The 15949-nt window shown below is 36.1% G+C and overlaps 2 protein-coding genes across 2 annotated transcripts; one reads left to right on the top strand and one right to left on the bottom strand.

The window, feature by feature from the left end:
* Nucleotides 1–7294: 7294 nt before the first annotated feature.
* Nucleotides 7295–9965, top strand: LOC103428287 (kinetochore protein SPC25 homolog). The gene is made up of 8 exons (XM_008366385.4): nucleotides 7295–7557; nucleotides 7769–7834; nucleotides 8054–8200; nucleotides 8424–8522; nucleotides 8600–8689; nucleotides 8794–8916; nucleotides 9079–9305; nucleotides 9481–9965. The coding sequence occupies exons 1-8, from the start codon at nucleotides 7389–7391 to the stop codon at nucleotides 9490–9492; spliced, it is 933 nt and encodes a 310-aa protein (XP_008364607.1). The 5' UTR covers nucleotides 7295–7388; the 3' UTR covers nucleotides 9493–9965.
* A 411-nt stretch (nucleotides 9966–10376) lies between these two features.
* Nucleotides 10377–13971, bottom strand: LOC103428286 (short-chain dehydrogenase TIC 32 B, chloroplastic-like). Its single transcript, XM_008366383.4, has 7 exons — nucleotides 13621–13971; nucleotides 12361–12592; nucleotides 12131–12210; nucleotides 11290–11443; nucleotides 11123–11201; nucleotides 10949–11036; nucleotides 10377–10848 (listed from the first exon to the last, which is right to left on the bottom strand). The coding sequence occupies exons 1-7, from the start codon at nucleotides 13748–13750 to the stop codon at nucleotides 10619–10621; spliced, it is 993 nt and encodes a 330-aa protein (XP_008364605.1). The 5' UTR covers nucleotides 13751–13971; the 3' UTR covers nucleotides 10377–10618.
* Nucleotides 13972–15949: the final 1978 nt, after the last annotated feature.

The following is a 15949-nucleotide window of genomic DNA, read 5'->3' as shown; positions in this document are numbered from 1 at the left end:
CATGGTAAATACCAAAAATATATATGACAATATTTAGGAATTTCTTATATATTTATTAATCTCAAAAGTGGAGTATATATAGGAGTTACAATTGGTATTACATATGTACTTCACCAATGTGGGACAATAAACTACTATTTACACTCTAACTAATATATAACTCGCAACACTCCCCCTCAAGTTGGTGCAAAGATGTCACGCATGCCCAACTTGTCAAGCGAGTTGGAAAACACACTATTAGACACAACCTTAGTAAGAGCATCAACAAGTTGATCTTCAGATCTCACAAACGGAAACATAATAATTTCAGCATCCAATTTTTCCTTAATGAATTGTCGATCAATCTCCACATGTTTTGTTCGATCATGTTGCACTGGATTATGAGCAATCTCAATAGCAGTCTTGTTATCACAATGAAGTTTCATAGCACCTTTGTGGTTAAACCTAAGATCTCTCAACAATTTTTTCAACCACAACAACTCACATACACCATGCGACATACCATGAAACTCAGCTTCTGCACTTGACCTAGCCACCATTTTTTGTTTCTTGCTTCTCCAAGTAACTAAATTACCACTCACAAACGTAAAGTATCCAGATGTAGATCGCCGATCAGTGATAGAACTTGCCCAATCTGCATCTGTATACCCTTCGACATTCAAATGACCATTCTTGGAGAAAAACAGGCCTCTGCTATGAGCCATATTCAAGTACCTCAAAATACAGGTTACTGCATCCATATGAGCTTTACTAGGTGAGTGCATAAACTGATTTACCACACTAACTGCATAAGTAATGTCAGGGCAAGTGTGAGACAAATAAATTAATCTCCCCACAAGCCTCTGATACCGTTCCTCATGAGTAGGAACTTGATCTGAAAATAAGCCTAGATGATGATTCTGCTCAATCGGGGTATCAACAGGTTTGCAATCTAACATACATGTTTCAGCTAACAAATCAAGAAATATTTCCGTTGAGACAGAAAAATACCATGCTTGGATCGTGCAACCTCGATTCCAAGAAAATACTTCAATTCACCCAATTCTTTCATCTCAAACTCAGTAGCTAGGTACTTTTGAAGACGTTGTATCTCCTTCTAATCATCACCAGTCACTATCATGTCATCAACATAAATAATCAATGCAGTTAGCTTACCATTTTGTCGCTTTAGAAACAAAGTATGATCTGAATGACTCTGGATATACCAAAACTTCTTCATTGAACTTGTAAACCTCACAAACCACGCTCTAGGAGATTGTTTCAAACCATACAAAGCCTTTCGTAACCTGCATACAACATCTTTTCCAAGAAATGTTCCAATACCAGGTGGGAGATCCATATACACTTCCTCCTTAAGATCACCATGAAGGAAAGCATTCTTAACATTAAACTGCAACAGGGGCCAATCCTGGTTTGCTGCTAAGGACAGAAGAACACGCACAATATTAAGTTTGGCAACAGGTGCAAATGTCTCCTGATAGTCCACCCTATAGGTTTGAGTATAACCTTTAGCAACTAATCTAGCTTTATACCGGTCAATAAAACCATCTGCTTTGTACTTAATAGTAAACACTCATCTACATCTAACGGTTTTTTTTTCATTTGGTAAAGGAACCAAATCCCAGGTAGAATTATTTTCCAAAGCTTTCATCTCAACTTGCATGGCATTAACCCACTTAGGGTCAGACAAGGCATCTTGCAATTTTTTTGAAATTGATACACTAGATAGCTGACATATGTAAGATGCATATGGTTTGGATAAACGATGAGTAGACACATAATTAGTGATAGGATATTTGGCTTTGGCATGCATATCAGGCTCATATTATACTTTAGGTTTTCCATGATTAGCTCGTGGAGGCAACTGATAAGTAGAAGAATCGTTATAATTTACCTCATGTATGCCACCATCTTGTACCAAACTGTTAGAAGAATCATCACTGGACGAACCATCATCAGGCAACTTGTTAGACATATCAGCAGCAGACAACTGATCATTAGAAGGCAATTCGTCAGACATACTAACAGGCAACTCGCTGGGCATATCTGATCTATCTTCAGTAGAAATAGTTTTGAGAATAACAGGTGACCGATCACTATCTGTAGTCGACTGACCAGTATCACGCAACATAATAGGTTATGTTCCCAACTTTGCCTGTAACACATCATCCATACCATCTCTTCGAATCTGCACTTCACTCCCCCTCTCCCTCTGAAGTGGAGAGTCGGAAGAGGGTTTCACAAAATACGAAACTTCCTCATGGAAGGTGACATCCATGGTAATATAAGTTTTTTTTAGTCGGATGATGATAACACTTATAGCCTTTCTGATTGTTAGCATACCCAATAAAGACACACCGGAGAGCACATGCATCAAGTTTACTCCGCTGATGAGAGTAGACATGCACATACACAATACATCCAAACACTTTCAGATGAAGCTTTGATACAGAAACAAGAGAAACATGTTGTTGTAGCACATCGAACGGTGTCTGAAAATCAAGAACCCTACTTGGAACACGATTGATCAAATACACAGCAGCCAAAACAACATGACCCCACAAATGATTAGGAACACATTTATCCAACATCAAGGAGCGAGCAACTTCCATTATTTGACGATTCTTCCGTTCGGACACACCATTTTGTTGGGGTGTAAACGGAGTAGTCGTCTGGTGAATAATACCATGATCACGAAAAAAACATGCCAAAGTGTGATTCATATATTCTCCCCCGTTATTAGACCTGAAGACCTTAACTTTGGTCTGAAACTGAGTAGACACCATTGTACAAAATTCTTGAAGAAGTAACGGAACATCACTCTTATTCTTCATCAAGAACGCCCAAGTTAACCGAGTACAATCATTAATAAAAGTAACAAACCAACGGAATCCATTAGAAGTAACTTTCGCTGGACCCCACACATCAGAATGTATCAAATCAAATGGCAAAGTAGCTTTAGAATCACTTACAGGAAATGAAGCACGATGACTCTTAGCCATGACACATGTTTCACACTTAAACTCTGAATCACTACAAGTGTGAAACAAAGAAGGAAATAGATGTTTCATATAACTGAATGATGGATATCCCAATTGTCGATGCCACAACCAAATTTGATGTCTATCATCCACTTTAGCACTTAAAACTTGATGATTATTTGAACCAGAAACAACATTATCCTCAATAGTCAAGATGTACAAACCCCATATTCTTTTACCATGACCAATTATCTTTTAAGTTTGAATATCTTGAAAATAACAATACGTAGGGTAGAAGTGAGCAAAACAATATAAGGTATCAATAAATTTTCCTACCGACAAAAGATTGCACTTAAGATCAAGAACAAGTAAAGCACGGACCAATGATAAGGTTGGAGTCAGAGAGATAGTGCCTTCACCCTTCACAGGGGAATATGCTCCATTTGCACTAGTAACATACGGATCACGAACATAGTCACATAATTCATCAAACACTCTAGGGTCATTAGTCACATGATCAGTGGCCCCAATATCTATTATCCATTTATTTGTTCCACCAAGATGCATAACAACACTATGATTATATTAAGTTATTGAACAAAAATCACGAACAATAAAGGCACAAAAGATACGCAGCGGAATGAAAACAATTTACCAAATACTGTAACAGAGCACTGTTCACGGCATTGTAGCAGAGACTATTCATGCACTGTAGCAATCACTGTTTACAAACAACTATTCACGCAATGTACTGTAGCGCGCCACTATTCACTTTTTTTTTTTTTTTTTTATTTTTTTTTTTTACGAAGGAAATCACGAAAAATGTGGGCACAAAGCACACAGGTCACCAAGAGCGAACTGCTCTGATGCCAAATTGAACTAAACATGATAAATACCAATATTAAACTAAACATGGTAAATACCAAAAATATATATGACAATATTTGGGAATTTCTTATGTATTCATTAATCTCCAAAGTGAAGTATATATAGGAGTTACAATTGGAATTACATATGTACTTCACCAATGTGGAACAATAAACTACTATTTACACTCTAACTAATATATAACTCGCAACATTTGCTAGCTTTTTCTTTTTCTTTTTCTTAAAAAAAAAAACCATATGATGGCTTCACAATGGAAATCCATTCTTCCGGGGTTTAAGAAAACTTATAGTAGCATTTTAGCCTCCTCTTAACCATCATCTTATGATTCACCAGCGCTAGGAATCAAACTCAGGACATGTCGTGTGGAATACAGATTTGAAATTCATTTTCAACCACTGAATTATCCCGTACTGATTTAAACAATAAGAGCAAAAACGATCCCAATGAAAAAGGTTATATCATCAAGGGTTCGTCATCAACCATGAGGCTTTTTGACTAAGAAACTTTTCTATTTTCCAAGCATGAATACATATATGCACGGCCCATTTGGGTCACCAACACGAGTGGAAAACGCACGAACTGATGATGGTAGATAGCCATATGATTAATTGAACAAAGTTGTTAATTAATGGAATTAAGTAACATTAATTTGTTTGAAATATATGTCATCAATTACGAACTTATGTGTGCATTATTGCAGTCAAATTAATCATTAGAAATGAATTAATCTCGTATTTAAATAATCAAGCAAACGTAGTGAAGGCTAACTATTCTTTTCTTTGAGGGTATGGTAGTTGCCCTAGTTTTTATCTTTGACGAACTTTTGACGTGGTTGTGGGTTTTGTTGTATTGCTTTTAATATATAGAAGGATGTTCTTCCCTTCTTTCAAGGTTAATGGCCTAATTAGCTTTCCTTCTTTCGGCGCGATATATATAATTAAATTTGATTAACGTACAATATATATTCATAGCTTTATCTCTTTAAGACTGAAGGATCATCTTTCAATTTTCAATTAAGAAAACTTTTGTCCATGCATGCATGCATGGACCTCTACGTACCAATGCATACACAGACGCATGCATGGACCTCTACGTATCAGTGCATACACAGACATGCCGTGCGTTACTCATGGAGCATTTTCGGACATTTAGTAACGGTTGATGTTAGAGAGACCAATTTTTTTAACAATCTTTTATAGATCAAATGATGTAGCGGTTAATGGTTGAATTCATTCTTTAAATTAATTAACAATGAATTTAACCATCAACCGCTACATCATGTACATGATTTACAAAATATGATCTAAAAATTTGTCTGACTAACTTTTTCTTTAGTAACAGACTACTATTTGTTGACTTTTCAATTGTTGCGAGGATTTCGAACCATCACATTTAGCTTTAAAAATGGTAAAGAGAGACGGAGAGAGGTTGATCCTTGCTCGTTGCGCGTGCACCTTGTAATTCGAAATAAATGGTCAAATTTAAGAAGAAATTTTTTATTATGATCGGAACAAAAGTGATATATCATGTGTTCTTATATAAGTGATGAGAAGTTTAATTTATTAAGTTATTAATTTATTAATATACATATCCCACCATTTATATAATGACACGTGATGTATCATCCCATGTTTCGGTCATATTAAAAAAACTCTCAAATCTATGAGTAATCTCTCTCTCTCTCTCGATATGAAAAAAAGGTGTCAAACCTAGCCTAGACTGCATGTGAATTGTGATGCGCCCAACAACAAAAAGCGGTGAATAGTACGTGGAATATTATATAGCTGGATTGATTAAGTAGTTAATTAGCAACATAATGATTTTGTACAAGTTATGAGCCCATAATTATGGAGAATATATACGTTAACATGCACTAATACAGCTCCGTCTTTGATTTGGTTTGCAAGAAAGATCACTACGACTCCCTTAATTTTCTTGGAATACATCATATATATATATATGCATGCATGAAGCATCACAAACAATCATTGTACTTTCTTGTTATTTTAACAACATTGTAATTTAAAGAAAAGGAAGATTGTAATCCAAGTAAACATATATTTGATACAATGATCATAATCCATGTGGGTCTTACATGTTCTTTCCACTCTCACACAATTGTTTGGCTTTAAAGGTCAAAGAATTCCTAATTGATTATGCACCTTTTCCTTGGTACACAAGGTCACGAGTCATAATTGACCAAAAACAAAGGTTACGGTCTTAGCATTGTATTACATGTTTATTTGAAATTGAAAAAAAATGATGAATTTGCCAACGAGAGTTGGCTCGGTTGATAAAGTATCTGCTTGTGGTCTCTCCTCCAAAAATAACTTTTTCGGTCAACGAACGCATTAGATATTTACCTAAATTGGTAAGTCCTTGAGCAGATCATACGTTAGCCCCAAGACGTTGGTCTCTAACCAAAAAAGTAAATACTTGAGCTTGAGAAGCTTTTGGTCCAGTGGGTTCATAAAACTCACCAGGATAGGCGGTATTATTGAACCAAACAAAGCAACAAGCAATAAAACCAAAAATGGATAAAGCAGCCAAACTATAAGACAAGTAAGCCTCTCCGCTCCACTAAAGTTCGAGTTTTGTTGCTAGCACTTCTCGTTAGTGTGCGATTTTTGCAAATTCTTATGTAAATCCATACCTGTAGCAGCTGACACTTAGATGTCACGCATATGGTCTTTAGGTTTGAAGTTGTGGGTTTGCCCTAGTGCTGGTGGTGAGAGTAATCAATCTCCCCCTAAACTTTTGATTAACCAAGAAAATGATGAATTTGAATGATACATGGTTGTTTAGGTAGAAGATAAACTAACATGTTTATTTGTTTGGAATGCAAGTAGTCATGAATGACAATAATATATTCATTTCAACAATCCTCCTTGGTTATCTCATACTTGCTTGTTGACGTATGACATACATAATTTTAATGTGAGGAATACTTACTATTTCAATATTTATTCCATGTTAGTAAACTCATGATATATCGAAAATTTATGAAAGTGACATTCATTATTGGTATTTTTTTACTTGATTGTTCATGTATTACAACAATTTTTACGAGCTGTGCAGTAGAATAATGTTAGAGAGACAAAATTTAACTCTCGTTGAAAATTGCTTATCTAAAACACACATATGGTTACAAGCAGGTTTTACTGAAAGTGTTTCTATTATTAAAGCAATCAAATTTTTTATAAAAATGCTAGTGTTTTTCCTTTCGTGAACAAGCATCCACCACCTGCTTTTCCAGAAAACGCTTTAGCAATTTCAGAGGCAATTCCAAACAAAACCTGACTTTGATCAGTTCAACACCTACAACCCAAATCCCAAAACCCAAATCGGGTTTATCCATGAGGCCCATATATTTGCCCGGCCCATATGTCTGCAACCAAATCCAATACGGCTCACTGAGAAAAAAAAAACAAAAAATTGGCGGGCGCAAAAATTTCGTTTTTCAAAAAATAGTCCGACTCTACTCTCCCTCTCCCTCACTCGCTCCTCAGTCCTCAGCAAATGGACGGCAAACCGGAGGAGTCCGTACGGACGAAGATGGAGTCGCTACGGATGGCCTGCGAGAGTGAGATTCCGATCCACGAGAAGGATTTGGATGCCTTCACGGCGTCGTTTCGGGATTCCCTGGCTTCCGTCCGCGCTACCGCACAAGAAACCCTCCAGTCCCAAGGTCCAGCTTCTCATTTAACTCTTTGATATACTCGTTTTGTCAAAAAGCACTTCAATTTAGGGTTTATATTTGCGTTTTTGTTGTTTTTCGTGCATAAATTAGGGTTCTTGAGCAGAGTGAGGATGTGTGGTTCGTGCGAAATTAGGGTTTCGGATTTAAATTTTTGTAAATCTCATTTGGCTGAAGTCTGTTTTCTTTTGAATAAGTGCAGGTAAATTAGGAGAGGCTAAAGCTAAATTGAGGGAAGCTGAGGATGATTTGTTTAAAGCCCTAGCAGGTATATTCTCTGCATTTTGTATTTATAATTTTAATGGAAATTAGAAATTACTGGGGAAAATTTGTAGTTAAAATTGCAAAGAAATTACGCAAATTTTGTGAAAGCTAATCAATTTAGTTGCTGCTTTTGCTATGATTAGCTGTAATATTTTTTCTTTTAAGATATTTTGTTTCTTCAAATTAATCTGTGTTAGTTTTTATTTCTTATTATTCTTTGTAGTGAAGACCCGTAAAGAGGCCAAGCGAATGGCATTGATGGAGGCCATTGAAGCTAGGAAAGCTAGAATTGAAGTACTTAAGAGAACAGTGCAAGATCAAAGGGCTAAGAGGGAAGAATATGCTGCAATCCTTTCTCAGCAATATTTCGGTAATTTCCTCTGATTATTTCAGTTATTGGCTCATTGCTGGTTTTTGGTTATAGCTTTCTATCATTTTATACTTATTAATAGTTAAACTTTTTCTCTTTGTTTGATTGCATTCTGGCTTTGTTAATGGAGGGTGACTCGGTATTTCAAAGGACATCAATATATGATTGTGATTCCAAATTTTGTTACTTTTCTTAAATTTTAGTAACGTTCAAACTTTGGCAGAATCTGAAGAAAATTGTATCCCAGACAGAAAGGATGAAATAAAAGAGGCCATCTCTTGGTATAATAGGGTTCTTGGTTTCTACGTTGAAGGCGGACATGGTAATTTAAGTTATTTGATTGTGCAATATTTCTCATATACTGTTTATGGGGAATGACATACATCCGTCTGTGACTAGGTGTAAAATTCACATTCAAAAACATTAGTTTGAAGAATCCAGATCAGGAATTCTGTTTCACTGTTCGACATGCAAATGATACTTACACCTGTAAGTATTGCCCCTCTTATTTGTAGGTTATAGTTTAATCTTGAATTTACATCTTATATTGTCTATCTCCAACTTTCTAATATTGCATTTCTTTTAATGTTTAGTGTTAGATTGTGATCCGTACTTGAACGAGACCAAAGAGATGATTCGCGAATTGAACAGAACCAATGAGTTATTTAAATTTGCCAGAGATATGAGAGTGAAGTTTCAAGATGCTGCAGCTCAAGGTAGTCCTTCTCTCTTGTATTTCCCTAAAATCTTCTGTGCTGGAAGGGGAACATCCTCAAATAGTGGCCCTGTATATTATTCTAAAAGCTGTTTTAGTTCCTGAGTCCACTGCACTTAATTGATATACAGTATTGATTTTTGTGTCCATTATGGCTCAACAGGATTACCAGCTGTTCTTCCTCAAGAGTCTTCCACAATTTCTGGGTCTGCTCCAGTTTTGTCTGTCTCAACTGAGAGAAGTGAATCTCCAGCCAAGATTTATGACCACCAAGTTCAATACGCAGAAGAAAATAGACATTTCAAGAAACCAAACCATGGGAAGGGGAGTAGAGCAGCAATTCTATCTCCTGCCTCTGCATTATCTATGCGTCGGTCTCCTCGTTTAAGGGTATTTCCTTATTTTGGTTTATAGGTTTCATTTTCTCTTCTAAGTTTCTGCTTACTAATTATTTTCATTGCTCGCAGTTCTTTAATGCTTTGCAATAATCTTTTTGTTTCCTTTTTGGAAAATAAAACTGGTGATGTAGAATTCTTTTGATAACATCTATTGAAAACCATGGCAGGTCAAGAAATGAAGATGGGAGGAGACACTTGACAACATTGAATGTTTATAAGTCACAACCAAAGATGCTTAATGATGATGATGTTTGACTTGTCAGCCAGGAAACTTGATTTCTGTGTGTTATAAGTAGACAGAAAGAAAGAGCTTCATTGTTAAGAGTTGCAGCCCAACATGACAGCACCACCTTGTTGCTGGGTTTGTTTCACTCGTGTACTCAGCGTCTTCCTTGAACGGAACAGCTAATCCGTAATGAATATGTAAGCCTTGTAATCCCCAACCTTCTTTGCTAGTGAACGTGTGTGTTTCACTTGTATTTTCATCGTATCCTAGATTTCGGTGTATTATCATTTCATGAATTGTGTTTTTACTTTGTAGTAGATGGCATGGGTTATGAGTATGTATCTTTGTTTCTCTTCTTCACAATTTGTTCGGTTGTAGTTTCGCTTTCACCTTCCCTTGACACACAGGATGTCTTCTGGTATCCCATTTTTGTTGGTTTTGATCATGCAGTTTACGGTAAATTATGATAAAACTACTCTGATAGTACTGATATTTTTTATCCAATTGCAAGAAATTTTATTTTTTTTGCAACCGTGGCTTGAACCTTGTCCCTGTCTTGACATTAGGGATATGTCCAGGTGACAAGCAAGAATTATATACGCTAGTAGGATGTATGATTTTGGTTATGGATTTCTCAAGTTCAGATTGTTCGATGTGTAAGTCCTTGATTCAAATATTTGACTGTATATGCTGCCACCGATATACATCGTTATGCTCTGAATTTATCTATCATGTTTTCGGAGAATACAAGCAGGCAAAATTGCATCTAGAAGCCGAATTTCAGATTTTGTCATGTACATATCGATTGTCTTGTACGAAAACAGTGACAACATAGGGTATGTAAGTTCTTTCAGTTATTAATTACCTTGGAATTTATACATTCTTCTCTCTTTTTGGGAGGTGGGAGGAATTTATCAGTGTCACGGTCGCGCCACCAAGTGATGATTCTTTGGTTCCGGAGTCTGATTATTATGTAGTCTCCATATACTAGGCCTCTCTAACTACCTTTTGCTTATATAAATCCCCTTATATACATGACTGAATGGCAGAGGGATCGAATACACATTTTTTCGTTGTTCTTACGCTGTTGGTTGAGAAAGGCGTCTATGGATTAGCAGACGAGTCTGCTTCCACAACTTACGAGCTTCAGGTTCATCGTTTGCTAGTTTCGAGCAGGTGCTCTCGTTGCAGTCTGCAAAGTATTTCCCACTCACTCCTTCCAGCTCCGGGCTTAAAGCAACATAGCACGTTGTCGAAGCACCCTGAGATGTCGATTTTAGTAACTTGGATGCGATGAAGAACACAGAATCTGCACGTAAACAAAAAGGTTCCGAGAAGTTAGATTTCGTTCTGCAAAACTGTAAGTTGTCATTCACGTGTAAGCTTAGATCAAAGAAATGAATCCATGCCTGTGATAAAGCCCTTATGAGCTCTCATAATTCCCGTCTTCACAATTCCCGGATGTATGGCATTGATCGTTACTCTTGCATTTCTTGCCTGTAACGTTTAAGAAACGTCCTGGTTAGAGATTGTTATATATAACCGACGCATTACAAAAAAAATCTTTGGAAAATGGTAGCTACCTTCAGCTGTCTTGCCAGTTCCTTGGCATGCAATATGTTAGCCAATTTGGATTGAGCATATGCTTTTGTACCATTATAACTGCATGAACAAACAAGATTAGTGCTTGTACAAATATTACTAATCACGGTTTAGTAAGGTTAATTAGGATTAAGTGTGATTAATTTACTTGTTAGGGTTGAGCAATTGGTTGAAGGAGAAGTCATCTCTCTTAACCCAGCTGTGGATCACAGAAGAAACGTTGATTATTCTCCCTCGGATGCCGGTCTGAGCTGCTGTTTCCACCATTTTTTCCAGCAGCTTTTCTGTCAAAAAATGGTGTCCTGCCAAAGAAAAGGACTGAATGGTCATGCGTTTTCCCAAATGGGCTGTTTTTTTGTCACGGGCAAGAATTAAAAGGGGTTCTTGTAGAGAATCCAAAAACGTGCCTTGTGGTCCATTTCACACATACTGTAGGCCACATGAGCATGGCCTAATTTTTCTTGGCATCTTTTGGGAGGGAGCAAAAGGTTGGTGCTATCCACACCCTCTTTTTATTTCACACACCCTTTTTAATTTATGACTCTCAGATTGAATGAATTGAAGAAGATCAACATATAGAAATTAACAAAATGTGTATGAGAAGTAAAAATAGGTATGTGGATAGCACTACCCGAAACAAAATTTGTACTCTAGCAATTGAGGCCATTGCTTGCATGTGAATACCTCATTCATGTCCCAAACTATGGTTTTTTTGGGTAGTTCACAGTCACTGTCCATGTGATATTACTATTCACATGTTCTAATATGAGTAAATGATATATGTTTTTTTTTCCTTACAAATGCAGACTAATATCATTAGAATGTAGTATTAGTGGCAACTAAATGACATAATTAGTTGTCCGTGAACTTATAATATATAATATTAATAAATGCATATGCGTGTTATAACAAGAGTAAATTTGTAACACTAGGTGGTTGTGTGATGGTCTAACATAAAAAAATTTCATGGGTAGTGAAATAGAAGTTACCCAAGTAATTTGTAGCAAATGTCATCTCAATTTTGTCTTCAGAATATTCCAAAGCCTGAGAAAACATCCCACCATTGTTTCTGCAAATTGTCCAGATTTCATACATTAGTGCCAACCAAAAACACAAAACACATACATTCATATATACATATATTTGTGTGTGTGTGTGTGTGTGTGTGTGTGTGTGTATGAAAAACACTTACATGAGGATGTGTATGAAAAACACTTACATGAGGATGTTGAGGGGAAGTCTTAGAGCTAAGAACTCAGAACAAAATCGATCAACAGAAGCAAGTGAGCTCAGGTCAATCTCCAAGATTATAACCTCAGCCTCTGGACTCTCCCTTTGAATCCCCTCCTTCACTTCCGCCGCCTTCGATAAATCTCTGGCCGGAATCACAACCCTCACTCCTCTCTTTGCCAGCACTCTTGCCGTTTCAGCTCCGATCCCTGATGTTGCTCCTGTAATTCCCAGGTAATAGAGTAATTTAATTAATTAGGGTAAATAGTGCATGATTAAATGGTCCAGAAAGCAGTTGTCATATAGAGAGCAACTCTGAACCAATGGGAGAATACTATTCAAAAGAGACAAAAACCATATCTTGCTAGAGCCAAAAAGAACCACTTGCAAGAAATTAATATACAACTTAAATTCCTTGCATGGAATATATTTATTCATTAAAATAGTAATTAAAATATTCTAGCGTATCAAAATTTGGTGGGATTGGATAGGAATTTAGGTATGTTTTTATATTTTCCAGGTTATTCTGATGAACTTTATGTTTCCATCCAAGAAAGCATGGATTGAAGAGTTCTTCTGCAAACGGTCCCTTCATTTTTCAGATCATTATGAAACGAAACAAATGAGATCGGGGAGAAGAAGAATTGTTTAGAGAGGGATATAAAGGGTTAAAAAAATGAATAAATCTTTGAATTATGTTACTGAAAATTAACAAAAATATTAAAAAAAAAAAAACTTCATCATATATGTGGGATTTTGTGTCTGAAAAAAATACGACACATATCCAAATTAATGGAGCAAAATAAGGTGAGAGAGATAATAGAAATATGTATATATATACATATATTCATGAGACTGAAAAACTAAGAGAACGCTATGGATAACAGTAAAAACCATTTTTCATGTAACCGCAGTAAAGGCCACTAAAAAACAGACAGAGAGCGAGAGAGAGAGAGAGAGATTGAGAGATTGAAAGAGAGCCTGAAAAATCTGAAATCAACCATACACTATATATATATATATTCATGTGTTCCAATGTTTTTCTGATCAGAAATCTCTTCGACCTTTGTTTAGTGAAAATTATCAACAAGGGATACATATAGAACATATTTGGAAAAATTGCATCCAAATTACCATGCAATTGTAAAGGATAATGAGATGCATGTGTGTGCATATTTGTAATTTGCTCATATTACTATCTATAATTCTCTTGGGTTTTATAAGAGATGGTTGGTTCTGATAAACTAACCAGTGATTATGGCAGTGAGTTGAGAAGGGACTGAGGAAGAACAATCCCGAGTGACTTGCTCAGCAGTTGATTTTGAGCCATAACCACTTGGCCCTGCAATTCCTGCCAAGTACCTTAGTGTCTCCTTCATGGGGCTCCCAAAAACAAAGAATCCTAGCTAGAAACTGCAATTCTGCAAGAAAGTGCTACTTTTGGTGGAAAATCACATAAATTTATAGTGCACATATACAGAAGACGAGTATTTTTAGGGCACTGATTGGACCACCCTAGCTAGGGTGGTCTCAACCAATAAACACAATTTGTAGAATTTTCTGATACCAGTCAAATGAAAATGATTGGTTGAGGTGGGCTATGTGTTTTTGCGCATTTACAACTTTAGGGTTTAGAGGAAAAACCCTATTCAGAATAAAAATTCACCCATTACTTTTTGTCTTTGTTTAATCTAATTATTACTGTCTGTGCCCCTCATTGAGTGGCTTCCATTTGTATATATTTTGTGATGGATAGGATGTGAGTTTGTCATTTCCAGTGGCATGACTTTCAATTTCAAGTGCATTTTATTGCTTGATTAATTAATTAAAGTTACCATTATGTAAAATTAATCATCATCCATCCCAATTCACAAAAAGAAAAAGGATCAATATTGTAGTATATTCTCAAGTAAAATGATGGTTGAATGTCGCCCGCACCTTTATTATCTTCTGAACTTGGATCTGCTTGGTTTGGATGGCCACGAGTAAACTTTGCGTATTAGATAATTTCTTCTTATCCAATCATCTCAGAGAAATTACTGTCCTCTGATGCCGGCCAAAGCTAAGGGAAAGTAATAATAATGATGTTGTGCTTAGTTATTAGGTGCTTGATTGCTTGTTTAAGTGTAAATTAAGATTAATCAACCATGCATGTTAACTTCAGAAGTCTAATCTTACTGTGCATGAGAAACATGACAGCATTTGGCATATACCCATGTCACTGATACACCATCTATAATATTGCTGCCGTGGAATGGTTGATTAGGTTAGGTTTTTTTGTTTATTTTTCACATTTAGCAGTTGATATCCCGGATAGAGATGTGGCCTCACTTGTTAGTGATGATTTTGATGTGATCTCTCTTGGTGGCAATGACTTTGTGTATGCTTGGGTACAGGTTTTTTTCCTTTTCTTTTATCAAACTTCGGTTTCTATCCTATATGCTGCCCATGCATACATAGTACTCAAACTACATCCACCAAATAGAAAATTTTAGAAAAAACATGGTGTAGATTATAGAGCCCTACACACGTGCACACGTAGGAAATGATCTTGTAGATGATAATTACACTACATGCAATCGTTGATAATTTGAATTTTATGAGACAAGAGAGAATTTACCATTTTACATGTGGACTTTTGCATATATTGGCCATAGATATGTATAAGTGGCATAGACAAAACTGCTTTGTTTGCGTGCGATATGTCCTCTCCACGTCTCTACTTTAGTCCTTTTTGTCCCCATAGCCATTTCATTTTTCCAAACTTTTGTGTTGAGAAATAATCATGATAGACGGTGTTGGATCTTTGATGGACTAAAAGAGAGCAATGAGGTTGACTCCTCAGCAATGGAGTGTGAACTGGCTATTGCACAAGGGTCCCATTGTGTTTCCAAATTTGCATACACCTCTCATGACAGGCCACACACGAAGATGCATTTCTTTCTCACTCACTTTCTCTATTTACATCCAATACTTCGTATACTTTTACAATAAAACTACTCGGATGTACAAAATTGACACACTTATCAACACAATCTTCGATAAATTTGAACTCTATCATTATAGGTAAGATTCACTTATATTAGAAAGTATGTTAACAAATATGTTAGTTTTGTGTTTACTAATAAATCACTTACACTGCGTTAGTTTTGTATTTACGGATAAATCACTTGCACTTTATGTCCAAAATTTCTTACCCTAACTTTATTTGCTTCATATTCATGACATGGTATGCTAAAAAGTGTAAACACTAAAGTCCATATATTGGACTGAAAAAGCCATTTGTTTGGGTACATATGCGCATATATACATGCACGCTTGCAGCTTGTTGGATACAAAAGGTAAAGAAGGATGAGAGAATGTGAATGGCTTTAACTTGTTTTCGAATTCGAACTATTTTTGCATGTAGTTTTGTCGTGCGCGTGACCTATGAGAACAATGCTTTTTTTGGAGAAATTTGGACTTCTATTTCTATACCAAGTTATATATATCTTGTAGGAGAGGAATCATCTTCTACTCTCTGCATTTAGAAGACAATCTTATAATATCTTATTAAGATATATATTATATTGTTGTCG

This window comes from Malus domestica, chromosome 06 (genome assembly GCF_042453785.1).
Source record: "Malus domestica chromosome 06, GDT2T_hap1".
Classification (NCBI taxonomy): domain Eukaryota; kingdom Viridiplantae; phylum Streptophyta; class Magnoliopsida; order Rosales; family Rosaceae; genus Malus; species Malus domestica.
Note: the sequence above shows the minus strand (reverse complement) of the source record. Positions and strands in the feature narration are given on the sequence as shown.

Excerpts from the sequence above, each read along its gene's own strand:
- LOC103428287 (XM_008366385.4), top strand. The coding sequence starts at position 7,389 with ATGGACGGCAAACCGGAGGAGTCCGTACGGACGAAGATGGAGTCGCTA. Across the intron at positions 7,835-8,053 it reads TTTGTTTAAAGCCCTAGCAG|TGAAGACCCGTAAAGAGGCC; the intron begins GTATATTCTCTG and ends TATTCTTTGTAG. Across the intron at positions 8,523-8,599 it reads CTACGTTGAAGGCGGACATG|GTGTAAAATTCACATTCAAA; the intron begins GTAATTTAAGTT and ends GTCTGTGACTAG.
- LOC103428286 (XM_008366383.4), bottom strand. The coding sequence starts at position 13,750 with ATGAAGGAGACACTAAGGTACTTGGCAGGAATTGCAGGGCCAAGTGGT. Across the intron at positions 12,593-13,620 it reads ACTCACTGCCATAATCACTG|GAGCAACATCAGGGATCGGA; the intron begins GTTAGTTTATCA and ends TGGGAATTACAG. Across the intron at positions 12,211-12,360 it reads CTTCCCCTCAACATCCTCAT|AAACAATGGTGGGATGTTTT; the intron begins GTAAGTGTTTTT and ends GACAATTTGCAG.